Source organism: Heptranchias perlo, chromosome 10 (assembly GCF_035084215.1).
Source record: "Heptranchias perlo isolate sHepPer1 chromosome 10, sHepPer1.hap1, whole genome shotgun sequence".
In the NCBI taxonomy this organism is placed as follows: domain Eukaryota; kingdom Metazoa; phylum Chordata; class Chondrichthyes; order Hexanchiformes; family Hexanchidae; genus Heptranchias; species Heptranchias perlo.
Genome location: NC_090334.1, coordinates 58,343,115 through 58,365,461, shown reverse-complemented (window position 1 = coordinate 58,365,461; position 22,347 = coordinate 58,343,115). Strand labels below are relative to the sequence as shown.

Here is a 22,347-nt window from a genome sequence, read left to right as displayed (position 1 = left end):
TGACTTCCCACATAGTGCAGGAGGAGCATATCACGGGTCCGAGCTGTGTTGCCATGACTTGCATTAGATTTACACTGCGTTCACCTCTCAGACTCTCCTCCTGCTCTCGGTCTCTCCTTTTATACTGTGCTCACCTCTCGGACTCTCCTGTCTCACCAGTGACGTCGCACAGTAGTTTTCTCCTGTTGCAGGTTTGCTGCTGATTTTATTCCCCACTCTCAGTCTTCTGCCGCTCAAGTCCGCCGCCGCTCTGCGGAAAAAGTTAGGAAAAGCAAGGCAACGCAGCATCTCCTTCCCCCAACTCCCACACTCACCAAACTCGCTGCTGTTCACTCTGTGCCTGCCGCACTCTGTGCTGGTTGCACTAACAGGCCCCTGCATTTCTACAGTTTGTGACTAAGATGAGTCAGGCCTGCTCCACCTTCAGGAACCAGTTTAATCTAGCTAACCAATTAACTTACTACAGCAGCTCTCTCTGCTGAAGCCTGACAGAAACTTAAAAATTTAAACTTTAACATTGCACTTAAACAGTTGATAGCAATTTACACTACATTTTAAAGAAATTAACCATTGACCTCCCACACTCACCAAACTCTCAGCTGTTTCACTCTGTGCCTGCCGCAGGGAGGGCGGTAGGTGTTAATCAGCAGTAGGTTTCCTTGCACATGTTTGACCTGATACCATGAAACTTCATGGTCCGGAGTCAATGTTGAGGACTCCCAGGGCCACTCCCTCCTGACTGTATACTACTGTGCCACCACCTCTGGTGGGTCAGGACATACCCAGGGATAGTGATGGAGGAGTATGGGATGTTGACTGAAAGGTATTATTCTGTCAGCATGGCTGTGTCAGGCTGTTGCTTGACTGGTCTGTGGGACAGCTCTCCCAATTTTGGCATGTCCTCAGATGTTAGTGAGGAGGACTTTGCAGGTCAACTGGGCTTGGTTTGCCTTTGTTGTGTCCAGTGCCTAGTGGTCTGTCCAGTTTTATTCTTATGACTTTTTGTAGTGGGGTTGTATAACTGAGTGGCTTACTAGGCCATTTCAGAGGGCAGTTAAGAATCAACCATTGCTGTAGGTCACATATAGGCCAGACCGTGTAAGGATGGCAGGTTTCCTTCCCTCAAGGGCATTAGTGAGCCAGATGGGTTTTACAACAATCCAGTAGTTTCATAGTCACCATTACTGGTGCTAGCTGAATTTAAATTCCCCTGCTGCCTTGGTGGGATTTGAAATCATATCTCCACATTATTAGTCCAGGCCTCTGGATTACTAGTCCAGTAACATAACCATTATGCTACCGTACCCTTGCAAAAGCTATGGGCTCTGACAACATCTTGGCTATAGTGGTGAAGATCTATGCACCAGAATTAGTCAACCCCAAGCCAAGCCATTCCAGTATAGCTATGACACTTGCATCTACCCGGCAATGTGAAATATTGTCCAGGTGTTGTTCTATCCACAAAAAGCAGTATAAATCTAATCTGGCCAAATTACTGACCTATCAGCCTCCTCCCACTCATCAGTAAGGTGATGGAAGGAATCATCATTAGTGCCATTAAAGGGCACCTGCTCACCAATAATCTTTTTGCCGATATTCAATTTGGGTCCGACCAGAACCATTCAGCTCCAGACCTAGTCATAGCCTTGATCCAGGCATCCAAGAGTTGAGTGTCAGGGGAGAGTGAGATTAACTGTCCTTAACCTCAAGGCAGCATTCAACCATGTATGGCCCCAGTAAAACTGACGTCAATGGGATTCATGGTGAAAACCCTCCAGTTGTTGGAGTCATACCTGTCATGCTCTGGCTATATAGTTCTACATCCTATTGGCTTTGTTGACTGCTGCCCTGCATTGATTGGACAAGTTGAGTATCGAGTGTGCAAGACTCTTAGGTCTCGTTCAACTACATCATTAACTATTTTAACACCATTCATGGAGTATGTGTGTCACCCATTTTTCCTTTGTATGCACACTGGTCTGCACTAAATTTCATCTGCCATTTTACTGCCCACTTACATATTTTATCCTATTCTTTATGTAGTTCTTCTGCTGCTTCCTCCTAGTCTGGTATCTGGCAAATTTTACCAATTTGCATAGTTTCTAAATCCAAGTCATTGACATAAACTAGAAACAAATGTAGTTCCAACACAAATCCATAATGCACTCTGGTTAGTACCTCACCCCACCATGACATATCTCCTCTTTCTATTACCTATTGTTTTCTTTCCTTCAGCCAATTTCTTATCCATTCCTAAAATTCCACATGAATACTCACAGCTTTAAGCTTAACTTTTAGGCAGAAATTTGTTATTCTATTGCTACTACTACAAAATCACCCATTCACAACAACGCTAGCATACTCTGCAGGTCCAGCGCATCACCACAAACAGGTGTCACTTCGCCACAGGCACCAGTTCAGAGATATCCACCCCAGGGGAGTTAGAGATTTAGGGTCAGCAGGGAGCCTTCGGTGATGCACAAATCAGTGAGGAGGTGGAAGTGAGGGTGTCAGTTGAGGAAGCAGAACGAACTACTGGAGGATCCATGGATGCTAAAGTCAAACGGCCTGCTTGGACAAATTAACAACACTGTGACTCGGGCTACAGAAATCTGGTGCTTCAATTTACAGGAGGTTCTCAGTTTTAGATTCAAGAGACTGGATGTTTGGATTGAGAGAACTTCCATGGTGGGCTTCAGACCGCTCAGGGGCTGTTTCCTTGGAGAGCCCAGCAAGCAGACCATGACAGGAGGAGGCATGCATGAGACAGCTGCCTCCCAGAATAATGATGTGGAGATGCCGGTGATGGACTGGGGTTGACAAATGTAAAGAATCTTACAACACCAGGTTATAGTCCAACAATTTTATTTGAAAATCACAAGCTTTCGGAGATTGTCTCCTTCGTCGACTCACCTGACCAAGGAGACAATCTCCGAAAGCTTGTGATTTTCAAATAAAATTGTTGAGACTATAACCTGGTGTTGTAAGATTCTTTACATTTCCCAGAATAATGGCCCGCCCCTCACACCCAGCCAGGTCTCTCTTGAGAACTGAACAGGCGGCAGGTAGTGACAAACAATATTTAGAAATGAACTATGGCTTGTTTTGAAGGGCAGGTTTACTTAAACCCTGTTGCTAGCACTTTAAGATAACACGTGCAGGTGCGAATTATTGGCAAGTTGCAGCAAGCCACACTTCACCCAGGGCTGGCAGCAGGACGTGCCGAAGCGCACGCACCAAACACGCAGCCCAGCCAAGCTCCGCCCCCTCCTTGCGCTAGCCCCGCCCCTGACCCGGCCTCGCGCGCGGGCGCGGTGTGCACCGGGACGGTCCGTGACGTTGCACAATAACAACAACAGGCAGCGAGCGGCTGGGGGAGGCAGGAGGTCTGTACAGCCAGTGGCTGATGGCGACATGGATGCGAGCTCTGTGCCTTACGGCGTGACTGTCGGAACGGCAGGCGACGCCCACAACTTCTTGAAGCAGACGGGAGAAGGGTATTATCCGTCCGAGAGGTAAAAAAAAAATACATTTAAAGATGAATTAAAACAGGAGCGAGTGAGAGACGGGCGGGAATTTGCTGAAGAACTTGTGTGGAGTTTACTGGCTGCAGGAGGTGTGTCTGTCACTGGGCCTCACTAGTGCAGCTCTGGAAAAACATTCGCAGTCACTTATTTACAAAATGCATTTTGGGTTTTAGAGACCAGTCGGCTTTTCGTGGGGTTTCTGCACATTCTGACAGTGGATCTGGTCCCTTGTAATCGGTCGAAGTGAATTTCAGTGCAGCTTTATTTCACTCCCGTTACTTGAAGGCAGGTATCACACAACTTTTGAGAAGTTTGTTTTGCTGTTAAAGTATTTTTTTTAAAAAAAACTTCAAAACGCCGCGATCTACCCGTGAATTTTGTACTGCTGTCTTACTACGAATTGAAAATTGCGTAAGGAAAAGTTGGATTGGCTAAATCGAGGTGCACAATAGGAAAATGGTATATTTGCAATTGTTTATAAAACAGTAACGATGGTTTGGTCTAGCATTTTTAAATCCGACCTGCAACCTGAGTAAAATTGGTGGTGATAAAAGATATGAGTTGCAACCATTGCACATCAACAAAAAAATGGTGTGTGTTTGTGTATAGCCCATGCTGAGGTATGATTTCACAAGTGACAGCGTTCTTTAACTACCCACACGATCATTCTTTATGTGAGTCTAGACAGTGTGTTTTGGAAGGTGCAGGGGTCACTTGACAGCTATCAGTAATGGAAATCCGTGGCTTTTTTGTCATCCGCCCGCCCGCAATGCTTTCCCCCAGTGAACTGGATTCCTGAGTGTTCTGGGTTGGTGCAATTGTGGAATCCTGATTTATCTAAGATCTCACAGCTTTGCATTATGGTTATAATAGCTCCATATATTTGCAGGAGTTTATTAATACTATATAACATTGCACTAGTTTTTTTTTAAAAGTTTTTAACTAGTCTTAAGTGGCCTTTGGAAGGAATGGTGTCAATGGGTTTTCTCATTTCATGCTTCTATGAAGCTGCATGGAAAACTTAGCAGTGGCAATTTTAAGGTGGGAACTTAGCTGAAATTCAAAACCTGAAAAACGTGTTGATGACTTTATATAGAAGTGGCCAAACAAATGTTCTTTCTAAATGTATACTGACAGTTTTTTAAAAAAATTGAAATGGGCCTGCTGCAAGGATTGTAATTACTACTTGGATGTGCTGAGTTGACCACAGTACTGCTTTTTTGATCATTTATACCCTGAATGTGTCATGCATCTCTGGGCAAATAGTGAAATACAAACTTATTATTCTGTCTATTATTGAAACTGACAATTTTAAAAAGTCAGCAGGTTCTTTAAACAAGCTAGCCAAGATGGTTTTGGTCAGCTGGCCATTTGTCTTTGTCTGAAGCACTTGTAAGGGTCAGTAAAAGAAAGAATTTGTATTTATTCAGTGATGTTTGTTTTTTTTATTTGTTCATGGGATGTGGGCATCGCTGGCAAGGCCAGTATTTATTGCCCATTCCTAATTGCCCTTGAGAAGGTGATGGTGAGCTGCCTTCTAGAACCGCTGCAGTCTGTGTTGTAGGTTCTCCCACTGCTGTTAGGCAGGGAGTTCCAGGATTTTGACCCAGCGACGATGAAGGAACGGCGATATATTTGCAAGTCGGGATGGTGTGTGACTTGGAGGGGAATCTGCAGGTGGTGTTCCCATGTGCCTGCTGCCCTTGTCCTTTGCGGTGGTATAAGTCGCGGGTTTGGGAGGTACTGTCGAAGAAGCCTTGGTGAATAGTTGCAGTGCATCCTGTGGATAGTACACACTGCAGCCATGGTGCAGCAGTGGTGAAGGGAGTGAAAGTTTAAGGTGGTGGATGAGGTGCCAATCAAACGGGCTGCTATCCTGGATGGTGTCGAGCTTCTTGAGTGTTGTCGGAGCTGCACTCATGCCTTGTAGATGGTGGAAAGGCTTTGGGGAGTCGGGAGGTGAGTCACTTGCAGGAGAATACCCAGCCTCTGACCTGCTCTTGTAGCCACAGTATTTATGTGGCTGATCCAGTTAAGTTTCTGGTCAATGGTGACCCTCAGGATGTTGATGGTGGGGGATTCGGCAGTATGTCCCAAACTGCTTCACAATAAATTTCTTTTGAAGTGTTGTCACGTTTTGTAGGCAAATACAACCGTGCACAAAAGAGTGTCAGAAACAGCAATGAGATGAATGACCAGTTTATTTCTTTTGAAGAAATCTTTTACATCCATCTACACAGGCCTTGATTTAAGGTCTCATCCAAAAGAAAACACCTCCAACAATGCAGCACTCACTCATTACTGCATTGAAGTGCTCAAGTCCAGGATTGAAGTTTGAACCCGTAACATTCTGACTCAGAAGCAAGGGTGCTACCACTGAACTAATATAATGCTTGGCTGATGCAATTTTACAATCTCTGGCCTGTACACACAGCCAAAAGGAAGGGTACTGCTGCTTGTTAAATAAGAAACAGTGACTTTCAAATACTATGGATTCAATATAAACAGGATAGCTTTTGCAGAACTGGGGTTAGTGGACTATATTGCATAACTACTTCAGGAATTGGTTCTGTGATATTAATGCACAATGTATTTGAATATGTAGCAAAGTGACAAGTAAATATGAAATTTAAATCTTGAGTTTTCTGCTAGCAACTGTATGGCAAGAAAAGCCACTCTTGTGTTTCAGTTCTGTGCAGCAGGTTGCAAGTATTACCAATGTAAAGAACCTAAGAATGGCAGGTTATGATATGAAGAAAAGGAAAAGAAAACTAGTACTGGATACACTCGTGATTAAATTTGTTGCATTCATGACTATAACGTATCACATCGAAATTGCCAATTACATAAGTAATGAAGATATTACAGCTTGTCCTTTCAGGCTGAGATATGATTCAACCTGTAGCTTATTTGTTTACAGGTCTTCAGTGGCAGCTATTCTAGGGTACTCCTTGTTGATAACACTCAAAGTTGAAGGTTTGTTTGTCTCCTTGACTTCATATCAGGCTTTTAAAAAAATTCTTATAGAAAGCTATGTTTGTAGGGCAGTTGCAATTATTGTTTAAAAACTCTCTACTTTGTTTTATTTGGAACTGGTTGCTTAGTAAATTGTGCTGGTAATGGTTCTACTGCTGTCATTTACAGCTGCTACTGATCAATCCTTTGTTTCTTGACCTGTCCCATTACCACTTTCCTTACCTTGCACCATCATCCCTTTTGTCATTTAGTCACTCGTGCCCTCCACCCTATCAGAGACCTTCCCTTTTGTTCTTTCCTCCTCTTCCCCCTTTCCCTGGCTCTATACTTGCTCAAATACTTTAACTCTTTTAATATCTTCCAGTTCTGACAAAAGGTCTTCGACCTGAAACGTTAACTGTTTCTTTCTCCACAGATGCAGCCTGACTTGCTGAGCTTCTCCAGCATTTTCTGTTTTTATTTTAGTAAATTGTATGTAGTATATCTTTTTCAATTGGTGGGTGATCTGCAACTTTGTCATTGTTGTTCAGACTCCTTTGAAGAACCTTAAACAGCATGATGGTTAAATGGCTGAGTGCCAGAATGTAGGTTTATCTTTGTTTCTCCTACTACTATACTCAGTTCCCTATCTCAGCTATGCGGTTGTGGGGAGGTGTTCAGTGGAGGCCAGACACTTTTGCACAGGGAAAGAGGAAAAATTGGAGGGCGACCAGGCCCTTTTGTGTATCTCATAATAGTTGGCTTTGGAGCAGCATAAGTAGAGCTCAGTTGCTCATCTTCAGACGAAACATGACTCTGAGACCAGACGTACCATGCCAAAAGAATCAGAAGTTTTAACTGTCAAGACATTTATAATTACATTTCTTTTTAAAAATATTTGTGTAATTCATTCATAATTTGGATGGTCATAGCAAGTTCTTTGATCATTCAGATTTAGGTAAAGTCAGTGACAAATGGTCGTGAGCATCTCATTTAAGTTGTTGACATAATCTTTGCAGGATAGGTCCTTTTTTATAATTTGGAATATATATTTATTTTAATAACTAACCTAAATTAGGTAGATAGAATGAATGCCTCTGTTTGTATTTAAACTGCAATCCATTATGTGAACATACGAAATTGATGGGCAGGAAAAGACCAGCTATCCATCAAGCCTGCCCCATTAGATTGTTTATGTCTTCCTTATACCAGAACAAACCTGACCTACTTTGACTGCAATATAAACTTGAATTCTGCACTGCCAATGCAGGCAATCATGAATGATCACCACATATGTCGGAGTTCTTAATGCCAGAATGTATTCCGAGGCAGCTTAGTGTAAACAGGAAGCAGATTCCCCTTGGTCTGTTCTTGTTGGCATAAGTTATATTTATAGATACAGATTTGGCATAAACACATAGCAAGTGTCTCTGCACAGAGCAACGTCTGCATTTGTCAACTAACTGACTATCCTTACCATGCATACACTGTATAGAGATTTTGTCACTTAAACAGTAACATCTCACTGAAAATAGACTCCACAACTCTAGATCAAGTAGGTTGTCTAATTGTCAGTGTAAACATAATGTTGGGTACACTGTGTAGCCTATTTGTTTAAACTAATTTGATTTAGATAGGGCCACAATCCTCCATATTCCTTAAAAAAAAACTGTCCATATTGGAAGGTGCCCATTTGATCTATAAAACTGCAGACATTAGCTGCAAAATAGTTGATGTCACATTCATGTTCTTGGAAATGGTTAAATTTCAAATTATATACAAAAAGACTTTTTTGTATAACAATCATAATGTATTGACTCTCCATTGTACTGAAGGAATATAGGAACAGGAGTAGGCCATTCAGCCCCTCGAGCCTGTTCTGCCATTCAATGAGATCATGGCTGATCTGTATCCTAACTCTATTTGCCTGCCTTGGCTCCATATCTCTTAATCCCGTCTTCGCACTGAGGACACCATCCAACGTGTTGTGTGGCTCTATCACCGTGCTAAATGGGATAGATTCAGAACAGATCTAGCAGCTCAAAACTGGGCATCCATGAGGCGCTGTGGGCCATCAGCAGCAGCAGAATTGTATTCCAGTACAATCTGTAACCTCATGACCCGGCATATTCCTCACTCTACCATTACCAACAAGCCAGGGGATCAACCCTGGTTCAATGAGGAGCAGCACTAGGCTTACCTAAAAACGAGGTGCCAACCTGGTGAAGCTACAACTCAGGACTACATGCATGCTAAACAGCAGAAACAACATACTAAAGACAGAGCTAAGCGATTTCACAACCAATGGATCAGATCAAAGCTCTGCAGTCCTGCCACATCCAGTCGTGAATAGTAGTAGACAATTAAACAACTAACGGGAGGAGGATGCTCTGTGAACGCCCCCATCCTCAGTGATGGCAGCGTTTGCAACCGTCTTCAGCCAGAAGTGCCGAGTGAATGGTCCATCTCGGCCTCCTCCCGATATCCCCACCATCACAGAAGCCAGTCTTCAGCCAACTCGATTCACTCCACGTGATATCAAGAAATGGCTGAGTGCACTGGATACAGCAAAGGCTATGGGCCCTGACAACATCCCAGCTGTAGTGCTGAAGACTTGTGCTCCAGAACTAGCAGCGCCTCTAGCCAAACTGTTTCAGTACAGCTACAACACTGGCATCTACCTGACAATGTGGAAAATTGCCCAGGTATGTCCTATCCACAAAAAGCAGGACAAATCCAATCCGGCCAATTACCAGCCCATCAGTCTACTCTCAATCATCAGCAAAGTGATAGAAGATGTCGTTGACAGTGCTATCAAGCAGCACTTACTCACCAATAACCTGCTCGCTGATGCTCAGTTTGGGTTCCGCCAGGAACACTCCGCTCCAGACCTCATTACAGCCTTGGTCCAAACATGGACAAAAGAACAGAATTCCAGAGGTGAGGTGAGAGTGACTGCCCTTGACATCAAGGCAGCATTTGACCGAGTGTGGCACCAAGGAGCTGTAGTAAAATTGAAGTCAATGGGAATCGGGGAAAACTCACCAGTGGCTGGAGTCATACCTAGCACAAAGGAAGATGGTAATGGTTGTTGGAGGTCAATCACCTCAGCCCCAGGACATTACTGCAGGAGTTCCTCAGGGCAGCGTCCTAGGTCCAACCGTCTTCAGCTGCTTCATCAATGACTTTCCCTCCATCATAAGGTCAGAAATGAGGATGTTCGCTGATTGCACAGTGTTCAGTTCCACTCGCAACCCCTCAGATAATGAAGCAGTCCGTGCCCAAATGCAGCAAGACCTGGACAACATCCAGGCTTGGGCTCAAAAGTGGCAAGTAACATTCACGCCAGACAAGTGCCAGGCAATGACCATCTCCAACAAGAGAGAGTCTAACCACCTCCCCATGACATTCAACGGCATTACCATCGCCGAATCCCCTACCATCAACATCCTGGAGGTCACCATTGACCAGAAACTTAACTGGACCAGCCATATAAATACTGTGGCTACAAGAGCAGGTCAGAGGCTGGGTATTCTCCTGCAAGTGACTCACCTCCCGACTCCCCAAAGCCTTTCCACCATCTACAAGGCACAAGTCAGGAGTGTGATGGAATACCCTGCACTTGCCTGGATCAACAACACTCAAGAAGCTTGACACCATCCAGGACAAAACAGCCCGATTGGCACCCCATCCACCACCCTAAACATTCACTCCCTTCACCGCCGGCGCACCGTGGCTGCAGTGTGTACCATCCACAGGATGCACTGCAGCAACTTGCCATGGCCTCTTCAACAGCACCTCCCAAACCCGTGACCTCTACCACCTAGAAGGACAAGGGCAGCAGGCACATGGGAGCAACACCACCTGCACGTTCCCCTCCAAGTCACACACTATCCCGACTTGGAAATATATCTCCATTCCTTCATCGTCGCTGGGTCAAAATCCTGGAACTCCCTTCCTAACAGCACTGTGGGAGAACCTTCACCACACGGACTGCAGCGGTTCAAGAAGGCCGCTCGCCGCCACCTTCTCAAGGGCAATTAGGGATGGGCAATAAATGCTGGTCTTACCAGCAACGCCCACGTCCCATGAACTTAAAAAAAAAACCCTTGGCTAGCAAAAATCTATCTATCACAGGTTAAAAATTGTTAACCGAGCTAATGTCGACTGCTTTTTGCGGGAGATAGTTCCACACTTCTACAACCCTTTGCATGAAGAAGTGTTTCCTAACTTCTCTCCTGAATGACCTGGCTCTGATTTTAAGGTTATGTCCCCTTGTCCTAGACTCCCCACCAGCGGAAAAAGTTTCTCTCTATCTACCTTTTCAAAATCCTGAAAACCTCAATCAAATCACCTGCAAACCTTCTATATTCCAGGGAATACAAGCTTAGTTTATGTAATCTCTCCTCATAATTTAACCCTTGGAGCCCTGGTAACATCCTTGCTGCACTGCTTCCAAGACCAGTATATCCTTTCTAAGTTGCGGTGCCCAGAACCGTACACAGTACTCCAGATGTGGTCTAACCAGGACTTTGTATAGCTGTAGCAAAACTTCCCTTTGTATTCTAGCCCTCTAGATATAAAGGTTAACATTCTAAAGCTGTACATTTCTTTAAGTGAATCCATATGTTAAATGATTTGGTCAAATATTTTAGTCATAATTCTTTACAGAATGTAAGCACTTCTAATGGATTGAATACTTTAGCTTCTACTTGTATGTTGGGGTGGAAAGTAGCTTTCCAACACTATGGGCTGCAGGAGCTTAGAGTTTGGAGGAATAAATACAATTTACTCCTGATAATTCAAAGTGATTCTTGGGCTAAGAAAATATGAATTATCCAATAACAGGATAATGTAATGTAATTAACAGGAAAGTGAGAATTTATAGCTAAAAATTGAATTATTGAATAATTTGAATTAAGCAACTACAGTAAATTGTAGTAAACAAAAATGGCTGGTGGAGAAGTAGTAATGGTCACAAGAGAATACAACTCTTTTTGCTACTTGCTGGACTTGGAAGTAGTATAAGTTGCCAAGCTTGGAACTTGGGGTAGGGTTTAGTGTGGACTTTGCCCTTTCTGGTAATTCAGGGACAGGGAAAGAAAGTTTTATATAATTAAAAAGATTTGGTACCATTGTTTTTAGTACAGTTCCTGTTTTCCATAACTTTTGTGATTTGGAAAAGCAAGTTATTCAGTTTTAAGTGCACTGTGTAGCTATGTTTATGAATAATCAATAACTGGGAGGCAGTTGCATGTGTAATTCAATTGAGGAACCCAAATAAGATCATAATCTTAGAGGTTTGAGTGGATTGTGGATCTTATCTGAACCAGAGATTGAATTGGAGCTTTTTACATGCTCTCCTGTGTGTAAGCTTACAATTTTTCTTTACATTAGTTATATATTTCGAGCTGCTAGTTGTGACGGAGGTGAGTTGTACTGTAGGAATTAAACGTATATAGAACCTTGGTTAGACCACACATGTACTGTGCACAGTTCTAGTCTCCATGATTACAAAACGGATATAGAGGCACTAGAAAGGATGCCTAAAAGATTTACAAGGATGATACTAGAACTGAGGTTATACATATCAGGAAAGACTGAACAGGCTGGGGCTCTTTTCTTTAGAAAAGATAAGACTGAGGGGTGCCTTAATAGAGGTTTTAAAAATTATGAAGGGATTTGATAGGGTAGACGTAGCAAAGATGTTTCCACTTGGGAGTCCAAAACTGGGGGTCAAAAATATAAGATAGTCAATAATAAATCCAATAAGGAATTCAGGAGAAACTTCTTTACTCAGAGTAGTTAGAATGTGGAACTTGCTACCACATGGAGTAGTTGAGGTGAATAGCATAGATGCATTTAAGTACATGGAGAAAGGACTAGAAGGATGTGCTGATAAGATTAGATGAAGTAGGGTGGGAGGAGGCTCGGGTGGAGCATAAACCTGTTGGGCCAAATGGCCCTGTTTTTGGCTGTAAATTCTATGTATTCAACATTGACAGCACTGTATGAATATATCCACTAATAAGTAGACTGGTAAATAAACTCCTTTTTTGAGCATATTCTGTCTTGGTGAAAACTTAATTTGAGTAAAATCACCAGATTATCCTTTGCTGAAGCAGTAATAAATTGATTATCTTTAAGATGATAAACAGACTGCAGTAAAATTATTCTGTTCTAAATATTGTAGCATCCTGGACATTTCACAGTATGGACACTCCCTACTTGTGCCATGCTTACTGGTGAATTTGGCTAACTGATCAGGTCTGATTTTGTAATTTCTATTACATGACAACATCGCACTGTTAGCCAATAGTCTAACTTAAAATAACACTTCGGGATCTATCTGGATAGCCACATCGTGAAGGATAACTGAGCAGAAAATCTGAAGACGTTGTATTTTGCGTTGACTGACAGTACCCAGTAATGTTTACGTTGGCTTGTATCATTTCATTAATATCTAAGCACAATGCTTTTTTTATCTTTATTCTAGGACAAAAACATTATTTGAAGAGATCCGAGCATCAGTTACAAATAATTCAAATGAAGATAGATCTTTCTGGAGACCTGTTCTTCCATGGGGTGGAGTGTATACCATTAAAGCTGGAAGAAAGGCAATGGCTTGCACTCCACTATATGTGAGGATAAGCCTAAAAAACACTTGCACCATTGATGGGTTTTTGATGTTGCTGTATGTGATTCTCAGTGAAAATGAGAATTTTCGTAGAGAGTTATCAAGCTACTTGGGAAAGGAGTTTGTTGAGCGCTTTTTGTATTTGATGGACTCTTATAAATTCACAACTGTGAAGTTGTTGTGGATTTGGGATAAAATGGAAAAGTGTCAGTACAAATCTGAAGTCCACAAGGCCTCGCTAGAAATTGATCTTTTTGGAAATGAACACGAAAACTTCACAAGAAACCTGGAGAACCTTATGTCCACTATTCAGGAGACTTTCTGTTCTAATTGGAGATGTCCAGCACGTGCACAGGAAGATCAACGCAAGACAATTATTATCTAGTAGGTTGATCCTTTATTTACATCAGTAAGGAAACTGGATGGTACATTGTTCTTTCAGCACTGGAACCTGTGTTTGGTACCTCAGATTGAATCCAACAAACTGGGGGTCCTATGAAATGAGTTAGGACAGTCTAAGTACTGTTCTCACTGGTATGAGTTCATAGAATAAAATTGTTCGTTACCAAGGAACAGATAAGTAATTGCTGTGGGAAATAAGACAATACAAACTGGTGCATTGGACATTTTTTTTGAAGTTGGGTGGAATAAAATGAACTTCATTCTGTCTCTAAGAGCACAGGATACTAAAAATGGGATTCCTCTGAATTTATCTTCTTGTCCGGTACAAACGTCTACAAGCACTTTTAGTAGTATTAGTGGGTCAAGTTTTGTGATCCTAAAAATTTCAGCTTGGGGGAACACCATATGGTGACTAACGCACAAATTTTACTAGTTAAGTCTGTAATTTTGTTGTAAATCGCTTACTTGAAATGCACTATATAATTCTGCTAAAGCAGTATTGTGAGCTTGACCTAAAGTGTAGCTTCTTACCACTATAGGTGGTATAATACCAGAAATGTTCCTATGATGGAATGGGTTTGTTTCATGCTAAGGCTGTGAGAACCTTTTAAAATATATTTGGTTAAATTGAAAAATTTGTATCTATGCATATTAAAGTGTGCCTCTTGGGGGGGGGGGGGGGGGGGGGGGTGGCAAAAAATACAGGTACAATTGGTAGAAATCAGAGGCAAAGAATAAGTACTGTAAGAACAAAAGCTGGTCTCAGATGGTCCTATTGAAATGCATTACATTAATTGGTTTTGAAGCTTATTGGGGCAAAAGCAGGCTAGAACTGTCTGAAGCAAATGACTGCCAAGTATTCCTTTAATAACATCTGTTACGTGGTCATTTATTGCCATTGGGTAGTATAAAAATTATGAAATTAACTGGAAAGTCCAAAGATGACACCTTTTTATCAGGGTTCTGAATTCTTGTTTACTTATCCAAAGGCAGTGTAAATAAAACTGACTGGCACAAACCTTTAAACTTAATGTTGAGGGCATATTGAAGAAGGAACTTTTAACTTCACAGCTCTACAAGTCTGTCCTCCATGCAGAATAGGAGTGTTTAGTAAGTGGTTAGAATTGAAAACCTGCTTTCAAAGACAGATTAAGGAAGCTAGCAGAAAAATTAATGAGTAAAAGAATAAAATTTGCACTGAACAAAGATCACCTTATAGCCATTCATGCTAACTCCATGTTGTGTATTCATTTTGGGAAAATATTTGAACAAAGGTGGCTTAGTTTGCAAGAAAATGACCAGAATTCATAAACACTGCATTCATTGAATTCATGATCATTTTTAATCATCATGTGGTACAATTCCTAGGAGGTAACTTCTGGTTAATTTTAAACTTGGCTTCATCATGTGTGGTGCTAAGTGAGAAAAATCCTGCAAATTAGAAATATTAAAAACAAGTTATTGCTAGAATTATTCCCACCACAAAAGGATATATGTTGTATTGTTAGGAGTTGCCAGTTTTGAAATAATTATAATCAACAGATTAGCTTGTGTTACTGTGAGTTGTTTGCCTTGGGTTTATTTTTGCTAGGACAGAACATTTTTTTTAGTCTGAAGTTCTTTGTCTTCATTTAAACTGATTTTATAATATTGACATAATGCAGGTGTTATTGTTTATGATCTGATTTCCAATTCAGATGCTAAGATATCTTCATTTTTTTTTTCCTGAAGTCCTTCACAAGATTCTCTCCTGGGTGATGTAATTCAAGCTGCAGTGGATGAATTATTCTGTCCCAGGATTGAGCTGTGCGAAGAACTTGGGTATGTTCACAGACTTATTTCACGTGCTTACAAACTGAACTCAGGCCGTATATATTTTCTAGTCACTTAATTGCTTTAACCTTTAGTATGCATTGGGTTAATGTCCATTGTAGGAAATAACTTAGTATGACAGGAATCTGTCTGGAACTGTGCCAGTATTGAAGTAAAGCAGTGAGCAAGCAACGTCAAGTTAATTTGGTATGATTCAGAAGCTGAATAATTACCAAAATGTTGTCCAGTAAATGAATGCCCCTTTGGACTTTGCCTGTCTAATAATTTTGGACATATGTTCAAAGAAAAACCTAATTTTGACTTTTTTCTCTCTTCCCTGGCTGAGAACTGGCTAAAGACCTGCTCCTAGCTCTGCCATTGCTGCTCTATAGCTGGCCACTAGGAGGTATGATAGTGGGCTGGGTGAGTGTTTTAAATATTGAGCCCTCACCTGCACTGGATGTAACTGGCATTTGGTCCAACTGTGCAATTAGTTTAGAGTTTACTGTAGCATGCAGTTTCAGGGCAACTTTAGTAATTTTTTAAGAATAAGCTTCATTAGTCTTTTAATGCCCAGTTCACCTTACAAAACATCTTAACTGAAGACTTATGCTAGTTGGAGAACAGTAAACTTCCAAATCAAAGGTCAAATTTTCTAGTACTGGAGACTTTTTTTGATGTAGGTCAATGGGTACCTCTGAGACTGGTGCTTCTAGCAGGCATCTCTGTTACTCACTGCATTTATTCTTCTAGATGTAATGGTCAGCGTGAATTCTCACAGAGAATCTTTTGCCATGATGCTCCTCCATTTGTCATCCTAAATATGCAGCAATGGAAATCTGAGGAATTGGCCTATGTCCCATATAATTTGGCTGTAGCAGAACAAAGGTAGGAATATGGCATATTTCTCACTAGCCAAAAAGTATCTGCAGTCTGGATAGTAAGAATAATTGAGCATTTAATGCACTTTAGCTAAAGTGCACATTTTTGGTAGCTGCTTTTTAATCTTAACTGATTAATCGGTCTCTTTGAAAGTAGCTAATATGAAGAGGTAAGTCTGGCTATAGTTTTTTTAAAACTCTTCAGTGTTATCACTGGAAACATCGGCCTGGATTTTCTATGCCATTGTGTACTGGATCTGACCCACTAGGCAGTATTCCATGTTTCCTGTTACACTTGCAGAGTTCTAAATCAGCTGTTGTGATTGACATTGGAATTCGCTTAACGATTGAGAGGAAGTAGATTTGAGATTTTGGAAGAGTGGTTATATGATGTTGCAAGTCTGAAAGGGAAAATGTCCTGCTGATCAATTGACATGTTCTGTGGAAGGTATGATTGCATAATAAATAGGAAATTAATTAAATATTTCTATTAGTTTGGGGGTGGGGGGGAAAGGAATGAGTTACTGATCACTTTGCATTTTTTTTTTGGTTTGGGGAGGGAAGGGTAAAAAATAATTGGGTCCTGCAAGGAGTGTTTACATTTTCAAACCAGAATCCAGTCCACAAAAGAATCCCAGGAGGTCTGTGTGGTCAGAGGATTTGTCTATCTAGACTATAAACTTTTATGCCTACGCATAGGATAACCTCCCATTTCAAAATACAAAAGTAAATTTACAGAATGTTTAGAAACTTTTCAGGCAAAATTTTATAGTCATTAAATGTTTGATCTTACTGCTTGTTGGGGGAGAAGAGGAGAATCAGTCCCTGTTGATGCAGGTGCAAGTTTCATATTTTAGCCTCTGGCAAAGTGTTTCTGGTTCCTATCAAGCCCACTGGGCAAGGAGGCTAGCTAGTTACCCACACCTTAGCATGTTAGGGAATTTATAGCAAGAGGAGCTATATATTTGACTTTGATAACCCCAACTTTGAAATTTTGATTTCAATTTGACACATTTACATTTAAACTAGCCATAAGCTCCTCATGTACAGATCGTTCTAGTGAAATAACATGTCTGATCAATACGAAAGGGAGTGGCACAGTTCTGTTTCTGACGTGATCATTGACATTGTTCTGCTTTAAAAGGGTGCATGTAGAAGTTGAGTTAGAAGTAACCATGCAACTGTTCAAGCTTAGATGCCAACCATCATCGTGAACTGCCTGAGTCATTCAGCAAGTTTCCTTCATTTAGCTGTCACATCAAATACTAAAAGACAGACTTGCATTTATACAGCACTTTATGAACTCAGGACATCCCAAAGCACTTTACAGTTCAAAAATACTTCATTGGCTATAGTCACTTTTGTAATGTAGGATACTGCCTGAAATTATGTTTATGGAAGGGGGAGGGAGAAGAGGAGAGGGGCTAATTGCAGTCAACTCACCCTGCTTGAACGGATCCTTCTGGAACTAGCCCTGAGAATCTTGAAGCCAGATTGTTGCCTCTCTGGGCAGTAGTGACTGTTTTAACACTCCTTGTACAACCCTTCATAATTTTTTTTTTAAAGTCCGGTGGGGGGGATAAGTTAAAGCTTATGGATAGGGAAGAGTTTGTCCAAAGTTTAAAAAATGAAAGGGACCATAGGAGAATTTGAATTGGAAAGCAAGAAAATACCTTTTTACATTGTGTGCATTCTTAGAAACACTTAGCAGAACATGAGGTAACCATTAACATTTTACAGTTTAAAGTTCTTGTTTAAGAGAAATGTTGGAATAGAAGTATTGTTCCTTTAAGTTTGGAAAATTAATTGTCTGTTTGGCCCTAGATACCTACTGGAGGGGGCAACACTTTTCAACAAGGAGGAGCATCATTACTCTGCTGCTTTTATGATTGATGGTAACTGGATGCATTACGATGGGCTTAGACCTGAGAACTTGGTGTTATTAAATAAACCTCCAGAGTTGCTGCTCTTGTCCTCTCTTGTCTATATTCGAGATAGAGAAGTGATTAAAAGTGACTTATGTTACTCAAAAATAAGGTGATGGATATCCAAGACTACATAAGTCATGCTATCTTTTTAAAACTGTGGGAGAAAATTAAACCAACTTGGCATCCAAGAAAACAATGGACTGTAAAGTTCTGATATTTATTAACCAAAAGATTTACAACTGAATGTACAAGGCACTAACTTTAAAACTATGCAAATATGTACAAAGGTTGCACTGTTTCAGATGTATTTTGGATACTTAATGCTGAATATTTTTATACAAAGTTGTATACTGGAATAAATTGTATTTTGTTTTTACATTATATTTTTGAATGGTACGTGAATGCAGAGAATTCATGGATTTTTGTAAAATTGATAAACCACAATGTAAATATTCTAGTGAAAAAGAAAAGTACAATACCAGATGTGGTTTTTTAATACATATAATCTTGCAATTTGTTAATTATACTTCACTGAAAATTTTAATGAGAAATTGACTCATTTAGAAATATAGTTGCCAGGTATAATTACTAAAAAGGGATATTAAGAGAAAGATGAGTAGCACCAAAACAAACTGACATTATGGTTGAGGATATTGATTGTCAGATGCAGCACAGAATGTTAGCATATCGCAAGCAAAGTAAGGGTAATTCTAAAACTTAACTCCAACCTTAAGGCATTTTAAAATAAACTGAAGTAAATGTGTTGAAACCACTGATAGCTGAACTATTAGTCTTGGCATTTTACCTTGATTTCTCAAGTTTAAACATAGAATTCAGACCTCTAGTCATAAAGGTATGACAGCAGTTAACACAAGCATGCAGGTGTTTGACTAGATTGAGTCATGTAAAAATTGAATTTTACTTGCAGCAGCTATTAAAACAGTATCAAAGTCTACCATATCAAAATAAGACAATTCCAAAACCTTGTTTGTAATGACCTGTACACACAAAAACATTGTACATCAGTGATGTACCTAAAGACTCATTCAGATTCATACCAACCTTTAGTTTCTCTAACTTCCTTTCCTGAAAAGTAGTTGCGCAGTTAGAGGTGCAGTTTTATAGTGCCAGCAGCCCTCGGGCACTTGCCTAAAGGCCTTATTACATCAATCTATGTCAGTTCCCAGGATCAGAAGCAACCGTAATGCTAGTTGAAGTAAAGCTCCTCCACAGCGAGGAGACTTAGTAAAACTTCAATTATTTCTGGATTGATTCACAATATTAACATAGCAGCAGTTACATTTCTGGCTTTAGTATCAACAAAAAGTTGTGCTGCTCCGGGTACAATCCAAGGGCTGACCACATCTCGTTGTGGAGAATAAACTCTGGTATTGAATTGGATTCATACAATCTGCTAGTCTTACTGGATTTGGGTTTTCTCTGTAGACTGCCACAACAGGTGGCAAGACAAACATCAAACAAAATTACTAATAGCCTCAATCTTCTAGGAGAATGAGATTTAATAAGTCAAACAGACAGCATTTAGTAGAAGTACTGAGGTACAATAACCATGAGCAACTGAAGTCTTACAGGTCATGAGAGATAGGAGTAGGCTATTTGGCCCTTCGAGCCTGCTCTGCCATTCAATGAGATCATGGCTGATCTGATTCTGGCTTCAACTCCACTTTTCTGGCTCTTCCCCATATCCTTTGATTCCCTTGATCAAAAATTTGTCTAACTCAGCCTTGAATATATTCAATGACTCAGCCTCCACCACTCTTTGGGGCAAAGAATTCCAACCCTCAGAAGAAATCTCATCTGTCTTAAATGGGCAACCCCTTATTCTAAGACTATGCCCCTTTGTTCCAGATTCCCCTATGCCCCCTCAGAATCTTATGTTTCAATAAGATCACCTCATTATTTCTAAACTCCAGTGAGTATAGGCCCAACCTACTCCATCTTTCCTCATAAAAAAACCATCAACACCATTCAAGATAAAGCAGCCTGATTGATTGGCACCCCATCCACCACCCTAAACAGTCACTCTCTCCACCAGTGTACCATCCACAGGATGCACTGCAGCAACTCGCCAAGGCTTCTTCGATAGCACCTCCCAAACCCATGACCTCGACCACCTAGGAGGACAAGGGCAGCAGGCACATAGGACCAACACTACCTGCACGTTCCCCTCCAAGTCACACACCATCCCGACTTGGAAATATATCGCTGTTCCTTCATCATTGCTGGGTCAAAATCCTGGAACTCCCTAACTGCACCAGGAGAACCTTCACCACACGGACTGCAGTGGTTTAAGGCGGTGGCTCACCACCACCTTCTCAAGGGCAATTAGGGATCAGCAATAAATTCTGGCCTTGCCAGTGACGTCCACATCCCATGAACAAAAAAAAAAATCAACCTAGTGAACCTTCTCTGAACTGCCTCCAATGCAAGTATATCTTTCCTTAAATATGGGGACCAAAACTGTGCTCAGTACTCTAGGTGTGGTCTCACCAGCACCCTGTACAGTTGTAGCTAGACTTCCCTGCTTTTATACTCCATCCCCCTTGAAATAAAGGCCAATATTCCATTTGCCTTCCCTAGTAATGGAGTGTTTTTTTTCCCAGAAGGTGGAATTGAATTTTGCTGATTGGGCAGTGTAAAGAAACATTTTGTCACTGTATAGAATAAAAACTACTTGCATTTATATAATGCCTTTAACAATGTTCCATGGTGCTTTGCAGGAGTGTATTTGGACACATTGACACTGAGCCAAGGAAGGAGTTATTAGAATGGGTGACTAAAAGCATGGTAATGAAGTGGGGTTTAAGGAAGGTCTTAAAGGAGTAGATGGAGGTGTAGAGAAGATTGGAGAAGGAACTCCAGATTGTTGGGGCAAAGGGAGGGAGCACGGTGCATAAAAGAGCAGAGTCAGAGGAACAGAGAGTTGGGGGGGGGGGGGGGGGAAAAGAGTCAGGAGATAAGGCAGCACAATGCTTTGAAGGGATTTAAACACATGGGTGATAGATTTAAATTGGAGGCATTAGGGGGACTGGGTAGGTCAGTAAGGACAAGGATGATGGGTGACCAGGACAGGATACAGGCTGCAGAGTTTATGGAGGGTAGAGGATGGGAGACTGGCCAGGAGAGCATAGTGTGGACATGACAAAGGCATGGATGAGTATTTCAGCAGCAGATGGGTACAACTTGATGGAGGTGGAGGTTGGTGGTCCTAGTGTGGAAGAGTATATGGGATCAAAAGCTCAGTTCAGGATCAACTAGGATACCAAGGTTGCAAACAGTCTGGTTTAACCAGAGGCAGCAACCTGTGAAAAGGATGGAACTTCAAGGGTATGAAGTTTATGGCGGGGGCCAAAGATAATGGCTTTGGTCTTCCCATTGTTTGTCTGGAGGAAACTGTGGCTCATTGAAGATTGGATGTTGGACAAGCAGTCTGACAACCCGGCGGCAGTGATGGGGGTCAAGCCAGATGGTGGAGAGGTAGAGCTGGAATGTTGTCAGCGTGCATGTGGAAGCTGACCCCCATATCTTTGGATGATGTTGCCAAGGGTCAATCTATAGACGGGGGATGGTGGTCAAGGAAAGATCCTTGAAATTCCTACAGTTCCACTAGAAATCACGGTAATGTTGCTAAATCTTAGGAGTTCGACATTTCTTTCCATGTGCAATTTACTAAATTATCCCAATATAAAAGTTTTTAAAAAACAAGTAAAATGCAACAAGCTGATGTAGTAAAGAGCAAAGTGGCATGATCTACTTTTAAAAAACGAATTCATCTTCAGGTAGCTACAAAAATGCATCACCCACATTTGGATGCAAAGTTTCATTTTAGTCAAGGCACCAACTAGATTTGCATCATCTTATAAGGAATATCAGCATTCAAGTATTAGTAGTACTAAGCCAAGGAGATTATTAAAGTGAAAATGGAGAAATGCAAGAACACAGTTAAGAATTTTTTGTAGGTGTTTATTTAGTAAAAACATGTTAATGAAATACTGTAACAAACTGTATTTTACACAGCTGTACCACAAGAAAGCATATGAAATCTGAACACTGCTTTAAGAAAACTGAACTCAAATGATAGTGTGAAACAGTCCTTTAGCACTTTTGCCCACGTAACAAAAACAAAAAGCAGGTGAGATGATAGTCATACTATAAACGAAAGACTCCTGCCATTTGCAGGTATA

General features: G+C 41.1%; 1 protein-coding gene across 1 annotated transcript; it reads left to right on the top strand.

The window, feature by feature from the left end:
* The first annotated feature begins 3,339 nt into the window (after positions 1 to 3,339).
* Positions 3,340 to 18,523, top strand: c10h14orf28 (chromosome 10 C14orf28 homolog). Its single transcript, XM_067991867.1, has 5 exons — positions 3,340 to 3,515; positions 12,979 to 13,503; positions 15,253 to 15,342; positions 16,087 to 16,221; positions 18,039 to 18,523. The coding sequence occupies exons 1-5, from the start codon at positions 3,415 to 3,417 to the stop codon at positions 18,253 to 18,255; spliced, it is 1,068 nt and encodes a 355-aa protein (XP_067847968.1). The 5' UTR covers positions 3,340 to 3,414; the 3' UTR covers positions 18,256 to 18,523.
* The last annotated feature ends 3,824 nt before the right edge of the window (positions 18,524 to 22,347 follow it).